Source organism: Helianthus annuus, chromosome 9, assembly GCF_002127325.2.
Source record: "Helianthus annuus cultivar XRQ/B chromosome 9, HanXRQr2.0-SUNRISE, whole genome shotgun sequence".
NCBI lineage: Eukaryota > Viridiplantae > Streptophyta > Magnoliopsida > Asterales > Asteraceae > Helianthus > Helianthus annuus.
The window spans coordinates 128017849-128027804 of NC_035441.2; the positions used below are offsets into that span (position 1 = coordinate 128017849).

A 9956-nucleotide genomic window follows, 5' to 3' on the forward strand; every position below is an offset into this window, starting at 1 on the left:
TTTATAGCGGAAAATGCTTAACTTAAAGAGAAAAAAACTTACGGGACCAAAAATGAAACATAGAACTTTAAGGGATTAAAAATGTTAACCACAATACAAGAAAAAAAACAACTAAAAGACAAAAAAAAAAAAACAAAACCTCGATTCTCGTGCAAAAAGACTAAAAGGAGGTAAAAATTAAAAGGATGACACTTTAGTAATTAAGCTACAAATGAGGGTTAACAACACAAAAAAAAAAAAAAAAAAAAAAAAAAAAAAAAAAAAAACCAACCCTCCACCATTTGGTGCAAAAAAAGGTAAAAACTAAAAGGATAGCATTTTAGTAAGTTAAAGGGAGGATTTGTTTTGGTACTATAGACGAGCTACCTAAATTGTTATATAGTACAATTTGGAATTATTCTATACTTTCAACTATATTAACACTTCAGAAACATTCAAAACATTCAAAAGCCACTGACAATTGATATAACAAAGTTAGATGGTATGCATGGTTGACTTTATGGCAAGTCCATGTAAAAAATGTCACAGACAAATTTTCAACAAACCATAACATACGAACCTCACAAAATAAGACCCTTGTCTTGCATACTCATCAATTACTTCCGTCAATGCAGCACAACACACACAACATGATGTGTAGCAAAGTTAAAATTAATCTATAATTTCAACTATATTAATCCTTTAGAAACATTCAAAACCTACAGACAATTAATATAACGAAGCTAGATGCTATATAAGGTTGACTTGATTGAAAGTCCACATAAAAAATGTCACTAAGATCATTTTCGCAACTAGAGTGTAGTCGTTGGATTCTCTTAGAATTAAACCCGGATTCAGTTGCTCCCCACTAGTTACGATTTGCGATAAAAAATGGCTTGAACGTCAGTAGAACCCCAAGTCCCTCAATTATATTCAAGAGAAAAAATATCATATGTGCGCCTGAAATAAATAATCAGTAAACCTTATTATGTTTTATAAAAATATCTTTGTATGCAACAGTATCAAGTGAAAAAGAGCTTACCAGGAAGAAATGCTACATTTTGTCTCTTTAGGGACCATGACAAACTACAAATTTAGAGATAAGTGCAATATAATTAATCAATTACTTGATGTGGGTTAGGTTCATTATTGAACAACCCCTTTGATTGTGAACACTAGTAAACTAATCCTAGTCTTTAATTATCAATACAAAAGTGTAAATCAATGGCCAGGATTTGATGGTGAAAATACACTAGTGTATTTTACTATTTGATGATGTAAATCAATCGTCAGGATTTGTTCACTCAGTTCACAAATACATTAGTGTTCACTCTAGAACCCCACCCTACTTGATGTTAATGATAATTAGAAAGTAAACTTGCCAAGTTGTACTAGGTGTTTTCACCGCTTTAGTTATAATGTATTTAAATGTTTTGATACTATATAACTTTTAACAATATAGTTTCCCCGAATCATAATTAATGCATTAACTACTTTTTTGTGAGTAAACACAACTCCTTTATTTTCTTCCATCACATACAACTGACCCTTTTTTCTACCACAACCTGTTTTGACACCCACAATTAAATTTGAGATTATCCAACATATGAGTACTCACAGTGTTCCTCCACATGATGGACCAATTGCATTAAAAGTTGCCTGCAAAGTCATCGCAATACCATTGGCTGCACCTCTTTGATGTTGATCCTGTTATCCATGTACATTTGTATAAAATATATAGTTAATACATGTACCTTAACATTGTAAAATTAAGTACAAACTAGAGAAACAAATAATATTACCACAGCTTTATTTTGCAGCATGACTGTCCCGGTTATGATGGAGATCTGGTTAAATTGAGAAACTAAATTATGGTGACAGAGATAAAGTAAAGATGGTCACAACATAGATAAACGTTGCATTGTATGATCTAGACAACATGGTTATGTTACTCGAGCCTATGACCGCCATATACATACTAAAATTGAAGTTTTTTTTTTTTTTTTATAATTGTCTGTTGAAACCCGTGACTATAGGTGGCAAAATATGCGGTAACAAGTCAATGCGTCAATCTTCATATACAGGGATTAGAAGTACCATTTAATGTGCATGTCTTAAATAAAGTAACAACAGTCTATCAAGAAAATTACATATAGTAGACAACATGTAGCCTTGACAAACTTACTGATAAAATGTTCTTCACAATTGAAGCTAAATTTAAGGTAAATGTGAGTATGAAGCCAGACAACAATGCAATGTATGGATAAGCTGTAAGTAGAGGTATAGACAGAACCTACACAAGAGATAGTTAGATTAGCCTGTTAAGAAACATATTATCTAATACTTATTTCCTCGATAAGTTAGGTACCTTTGACTTTGAAAAAAAACTACTTATGTTTTCAAACTAAAATAAATATATTTATTCATTTCGAATAACTAAAATCACATCAAAAGTAGAATAATTATTATATTTTAAGAACAATTTGTGAGAAAACAGAAGAAAAAGGAGTTATAGTCTGACTTTCAATGTCAAAGGTAAGGCAATTAATAAATATAAGAGGAAATAGTAGTAGAGAAATAATGAGTCTAAAGGAAGATTGTTTACTCCTGAGATCCGAGCTACCATGAGAGGCCCAAATATCCTCACCGCAATCGGAAAAAATGCAGTATGAAAAAGAAGAAGGCACACCCCTAAACAATCATTAGTTCGGTGAGTGCCCGTTTTGACCCTAACAAATTAGATACTTTTTCAAAATGAATGTTTTGATCTATTACCAGGCCACTCCGTTTTGTCATGTCATTATCAAGAAGGTAAACCGATTAATAAAACACAAATTTAACATAGAAACATTGAATCTTGAATACTCTCTTAACATTGTCGCTTACATACAAAGATCCATACATAATTACACCTACGAGCTGGCGTGTCTAGAAAACACGTCGTTTAAAATCAACCGATACTATAACCTAATGACAATACTATAGTTGACCCCTTCTATTTACAACTTTACAACTTTGACACCTTATACTTAAATTAAGACACAATAATACTAAATGTTTAGTTTAACTACCAATATGCCAAGTTTATGAAAAATGTAAATGGAACTAAAATGCAACACATAAAAGTTTTGACAAAAAGTATCTCATTCTTTTAACTTATTATTGCTACACAATGGTTTGTTTAGCAGTGAAAAGTTAATTTTCTTTTAAATGATTAAAGGTTTGAGGGAAATATGTAATTTAACTTAACATTTTTGTCAAATAAACAAATGTTGCTAATAATTTGGAATATCCAAGTACAGGAGAGGTGTTTAAAAATTGATAATCTCACCTGTGATGGATAGGACAATGCCAACATCCTCAGTAGTATAGTTAAGTCCCCCCAAACTCTTCGGGCTCTCAGCCCATAATGAGAAAATCTGTGAATGATAAAAATCAACATAGTCTTAAAGTTATGATGGGTGAATATTTATATAAGAATCAAAGTTCAAAAACCATGGTAAAATGTACTTGACTATTCATCACCAACTAAACAATATGGTTTATGGTGTATATTTTATGGTTTATGGTATCCAGAAGTGACTCTGTACTTTGAAAGAATGATAGAAATTTCTTAGGATTTGTTACCAACAGTGAGTTTGTAACTAACGACCATATTTTAAAATCTACCTCGGTGTAAGCCGTGTCATGAAGAGAGAAAACACAATAGACAATAATAGAAGACATTAATGGCCAGTTCTTAAGGAGGCTTAATAAAGTAGAATCTTTTTCCTCATCCTGAGCAACCCGTACATCTGACGCAGACTCCAACTCAGCTTTTTTATGAATGTGTAATGTTTCCTGCGGTTTTGATATAAATATGAAGTTGAACAAGATGTATTTCCAGTAATATTTTATTATGTTTTCCTTTTCTAAGAATGGTTTTAAGAGCGTCCAAGGTGTTAGGCGAGAGCTTAACATACAGAAAGTGTTGCTCTGTATACAACGAAATGTTGCATCCCTCTCATCACTTTACATATCAACCATTTAATTGAGTAAAGCATTCATAACCTTTTTTCTCATTACTGTGTATTAAAGCCAAGTTTGTAAGCCTTGAAAACACGAATAAAAGAATGAGGATACACATTGCATAAGTTGTCTTCTCTACATATCGGAAATTGAAAATTAAAAATGATGATGTATTGTTAGAATCTCAAAAATTAAGATTGTGTTCATTGATATTCCAATTGGTCAAACATCAAACCCATGTTTGGTTCTAGTGACATGTTCGACTTCAATTTAGCCTTAAAACATTTCTATAGAAAAAAATGTATTCCTATTTTCATCAATATTGCAAAACTGTACTTTAAAGTTTCAAATATGGAATAAATATCATGCTAAGATGCATTTTAATGGAAGCATTAAGAAGTTGTTAATTTCATAAAAATGTACCGGAAGCCAAATTGCAATGATGGTCACAACAAATGCGAAAATGGAGATGCAAAGGTAAGGCAAGAGGTATGGAAACCTGCATCACAAGTAATGGTTGCAGTTTTTGCATAACTGAACTCAAATTATATTTACATATGATATCACAATTACCTTCCAAATAAAGAATCCGAAGATACAAGGCTTGGAAATTTCTCTGCAGGCTGAATATCAAAAGAAGTTATAACACACGTTAGGAGATGTGAGATAGATGCTCATACAAACTTACCTACCGAAAGTATGACTATGTATAAAGTTAAGGTTTACACAAAGGAGTTATGTGACTAACTTTTCATGAACATTTGCAAATGTTTAAGTTAATAGTGAATGGCTTAAGGTTATGTTGTTTTGAAGACAGGTACAACTTATCTTACATTTACACTATATGAATATATCAATGTAAGTTTTGCTTATTTATTAGTATAATTATTAGCTTCCTTTATTATCCCAACATTGATTCCGTAATACCCATGCATTTATAGGGTTGAAACACTACTTTTGAAAACTCATTTTTAATACCCATGTTAAAGAATGTGTTCCAAATGTAAAGGAAATTGCCTGATTGCATTATGAATATTAACTGTGTTACAAACTATGCATCAGGATATCAACCCCGTAGCCATTCAATTATTGATTAGGTTAAAAAGATTAGTTACCCAATATTTGGTAATGTGCAGGGAAGCTAAAGGTGTTGCGGAAACTTGAGCCTGAGCCAGGATACATGGAAGACCGAATGAACCCGACAGTCCGTTGGTGCTTTAAGTTCATAAGTGGCTACCCCCAACAAAAGAATAAAGAATGATGTGTTAAGAACCACGAGACCTAGGTGGTAGTTTCTTAAAATGTTGATCGACAAGATACGACTGAATTCATGGAAAAACCATATCTCCATCCTCAAACTTACTTCACGCCATTTTAGGTCGACCATGGATTTCATGCGATCCCTTCTTGTTTGCAAATTAGTACGCAACACCTTCATGCTTTCTTGGGTTGTTTCCAAATCTTCGATCTTGAATTCGACATCCAAAACATGCGCAGATCGATCTTCGTCATCGCTAGGGCGGTCGTCATGTGTTTCTCTTTGGCTAGATCCGGTATGATTTGCGTGAGACTCCTTGACATCTAGATCTGTCTGTTGGCCGCGAGGAACTTTTAGGGAAGCTACATCTTCCCTAAGATGTGATTCCAAGGTATCGAGTCTAGCAGCGGGGGCTGCTAGTTAATTGGCACCTGGGGTTTTAGGGCTACGACTCCTAGAAGCATCATCAGATTTCGATTGTTGTGCTTTTAGGTGTTAGATATTTTAGTGTAATCGGCATTGACTTGGTGATCAAAGTGAATAATAATACACATCAAGCAAGTTAGGGAGGTGCGGGAGTGCACGCTTGTTTGAGTTATTATAATTCGAAGTGTACGGGCGGAGCCCGTACTCTACGGGGTTCCAAGGAGGCAACGCACCCTTGGCGGGGGTCCGGGGGCAGTGCCGATGGGAGCAGGGTCCAATGGGCGTAGCCCCTGGCTGGGGTCGAGCTTCAAAATAATGGCAGTTAAAAGGCAGTTTAGTGGCGGTTTTGTCTTAAAATTGAGATAATTGCCATTAGGCAGTTAATCACCCCCAACCCAGAAATTTGTAGAAGTTTTTCTTATTAGTTTTTCCTTCGTTCAGATAATTTTCGCATACACACATACCCTTGTTCAATTTTCTCGAAAATCAGAGTTGTATCCGATTAAATTATTCGGGTGAACCACCGAAATAATTTGATCTGTGAGAGTGATTACACGCCTCTCTGATCATCCGGTAATCTGAAAATTCCCCAACATTAGGGACATGACATGGGCCTTAAGTGATTCAAATGACTACAATTTGGTGACAATGGCACCAATTTAGTCGATGTGTGATTCTGGTGAACACCACTACCTTCATTCTGGTCATTCGGTGTCTGCTCCATCATGTTTCCTGGCAATGGAACCATTGATAGAATCTGGAAATCGAATTAACTTAATAGGGGATAACTGACCTGATTCGAGATAGGCTAGCTCTCCAAAACATAAATGATTTGATTAATAATAACTTGAACGGTGATACAAAGAAAAACTTGAACATTAATATTAATCCTATTATGGTTATTAATTAGAAACTAAACAAATTTGACCCCAGTACTTTCCTTCCCTTAATTTCTATTGAATTAAGTGATTTAGATGAGAACTCGAATCTGCGACTTGACCCATTTTACCCTTATGGGAACAGACCCAACCGCTTTCCTATCATATACATATGTTCAGTTTCAATCAAATTTTTAAGATGTTATCCACACATGAAGCATATCAAAATACAAGTGAGTATAGAAACCTGTGCAAGGAAACCTCCCAAAGCAGGACCAATGATCAATCCTATCCCCCATGATGTACTAGTCTGAAAGAAAACTATAACTACGTGAAATATGAATGACTAATAATAAACATCATGAAGTTTCATGATTCATTCCTTACAGCTGATAATCCTAAAGCTTGATATTCCTGAGGGAAAATTTCACATGCATATGCCTTTATAGTTCCTAGTATCCCGTTTAAAAATCCAAGAAGGAACCTTGTAATGATAGCCATCCAATAGTTGAAACTAAAACCGAAAATTGTGTTGAAAATAACCCTGAAGAACATGAAAAAAATACTTTTTTGTTAGAACAATTGCTATTATGTATTTCAGGAGACATAGTGCCAAAATAATAATTGTTGAAGCAGGTACGAACACTGTTGAAGTGCCTAGAATAATAATTGGTTTCCGACCATAGCGATCAGCTACCACTCCCCAGAGTACAGATGATAATGCCCGTCCAATCATATATGCGGACCCTTTAAGATTTTGAAACATATGAGATAAAGTTATAACAAATTTTATCTGTTTACTTAACTTATAAATGGGTCGACTCAATGTACATTTGATGTCATGCACAAAATTAGCTAAAAAGAAAATGGTTTAGATGGGAGAAATGGGTCAAGAAGTTCAAAAGTAGCCCAAAATGTATATATAATGCATAAAACACTCTAAAACATTCTATTTAAGATGACATAACTCTTGTGTGTATATATAATGCATAAAACCCTCTAAAACATTTTATTTGAGATGATATAACTCTTGTAATAAGATTTGGCGCTAATTAGTTATGACGAATTAAAATATTATAGACAGAAAGTGTTTGGGGTCAGTTCAACCTAACCCACCCGTACAATCAATACTCATTTTGATTTGTATCTGTTTTGACCGATTACCCAATGTGACAACCTTTAATGGAACAAAACAAGAAAAAACAACTTACCAACAAAGCCTGCATAGTAACTAATGTCCTCTTCTTTCTCTGCAATGTTAAAATCCCTTACCTACAACCGAAATCAAGATAAAGAACCCCAAAAGTCAAAAATTGAAAATTGGGAAAGAAAGCAAAGACATAAGTGAACACATGTACCATGAAATAGATAAACGGATAAAGAGATGATATTGGGAGTACTGGGAAGGAAAAATGGAAACAAATGTCAGACATGAAGCCATCAATGGGATTGCATGGAATTACATTCAAGATTATATGCTTCAAATGTAATAAATTGTTCTTTTCACCTTTTTTTTTATATAATCTAACATTAAATACCAAGATACAAAGTAAAAAACATATACTTTTTCAGTATGATACAACTATATCATGCAGCATTAGGATCATCATTATCATACTCAGTAAATCCCAATTCCACTCTCGTCTTTTTTTTTTCTTTTTTTTTTTAACGGGAAATTTGAATTACTGACGGATCACTGAAGCATCACTAGGCAATAATGCCTATACACCAATTCAGGAGTATACATTAGTTAGTATTTAATGTTTTACTACGATATTTAGAAAATATAATTTAATTAGGTTTTCTTTATAATTATCCTCATGATCTATAGACGTTACAAAAATATTGTGTCACATAATATCCAATCATTGATTTTATGTATTATGAATGTATCTACTGCTGCTGATTCATATATTTTTTTTCTACAAAGTAACATATTAAATGATTGTATTATTTAATTTCTTGTCCGTATTTTGTAGTTTACGTAACCCTTCTAAAAAGTAACCAAAAAAACTTTGATCGAAGGTAACTTAAATCTATAGCAACATGACATAATTTTCTATCAGCAAAATAAATGTTTTGGACACCTTTTAGAAAAAGAAAAAGAAAAAAAACCCAAACATCATGATAAAATATAAATAAGCAGTAAAATTGGATGATGAAATAAAGATGATTAAGTTATAAAATAAGCAATATACTCACCAACACATAGCACCACGACCCATATACAAATGAGCTCTTTAATAGGTAACCCGGTTTGAATCCGTTTTCTACGATCCACTTTACAACCTGGGCAATTCTCATGGTATACTTGCTCCAAAAGCTCGTCGTTGATTGCCATCTTTAAACAACAAACGTTGGAGGAGAAGACACTAAGTTTGTATAGAGAGATAGAGTCGTTAAATAATACACTAAGAATAAAGCACTTATAGTGATTAGTGGTCCCTGAATTATTGCTAAATTTTCAGTTTTTGTCTGCATATCATCACAACTTTGGTCCTTATAGAATGAGTTAATGACAAACCGGTCCTCCTCTGAGATCGGTTTCAGATCTCTTTTTAAGTGTCATGGTCGATCTGGCAAGCACATGAAAAGAACGGATGTGATATCATACACATGTATATTCTTTTTAGAACCTACGATACCTTTTATTAATGGTAAACTTTATTAAAACACAACTAACCCGAATCGGACAGCCATAACACAGTTACATAATTACAAATTTATATCAATTCTTTCTAGCGGAAAAAAGGATCAGGGAGTTCCTGAGCCAAGATTGAGACGGAGAGAATTTCATATATACCTTGTGTTTATTGATTCTTAAACATGATTTCCAACAAATGAGGATTAGTATACATGAGGGGAATGAATGTTGAATTTTATTATTTATTAGTGTCATGAAATAAACAATTGGATCTCTCCATCTCGGGTTGATTACACACATTTATATATTATAAACTAGGTTGTAGTCCCGTGTATTACACGGATTAAATAATTAAAAATGTTTGTTAGCAGAGTACAATAATATAATTATGTGTATCTGATAATCATCACACAAGCTTGCAATCTCTTGCTTATAGTAGTCAAAACTCAACCCGCTTCTAAAGTGGTTAACAACTCTGTTCGTGATAATTTAATATAAATTTTTTGATTATTTTTACATCGTTAGTCAATAAAGTAATGAAATAACTTTTAGAGTTAATTACATAGTTAGTCCTTGTGGTTTGCACAAAATAACATACTTAGGTACTAATAGTTTAAAATCACCTTCTAGGGTATTAACTTTTCATTTTGTAACGTTTGGAGGTATTAACTTCTAGGGTATTAACATAGTTAGTCCCTGTGGTTTGCACAAAATAACATATTTAGGTACTAATAGAATGTGATTTTAAGCCAACAAATAACGT

At 33.2% G+C, this 9956-nt stretch overlaps 1 protein-coding gene across 3 annotated transcripts; it reads right to left on the minus strand.

The window, feature by feature from the left end:
- Nucleotides 1–635: 635 nt before the first annotated feature.
- LOC110878607 (protein ZINC INDUCED FACILITATOR-LIKE 1) lies at nt 636–8956 on the minus strand. Of its 3 annotated transcripts, XM_022126939.2 has the most exons (16): nt 8752–8956; nt 7908–7948; nt 7761–7821; nt 7194–7296; nt 6937–7093; nt 6797–6859; nt 4561–4610; nt 4411–4486; nt 3649–3819; nt 3311–3398; nt 2585–2670; nt 2165–2272; nt 1782–1826; nt 1598–1686; nt 1022–1065; nt 636–939 (listed from the first exon to the last, which is right to left on the minus strand). In XM_022126939.2, exons 1-16 carry the CDS (start codon nt 8888–8890, stop codon nt 848–850), a joined length of 1413 nt encoding a protein of 470 aa, XP_021982631.1. In that variant the 5' UTR covers nt 8891–8956; the 3' UTR covers nt 636–847. The 3 variants fall into 3 exon arrangements, with proteins under 3 accessions (XP_021982631.1, XP_021982633.1, XP_021982632.1); XM_022126941.2 differs by lacking the exon at nt 3649–3819; XM_022126940.2 differs by lacking the exon at nt 7908–7948 and having other exon boundaries at nt 8752–8955.
- Between the last annotated feature and the right edge of the window lie 1000 nt (nt 8957–9956).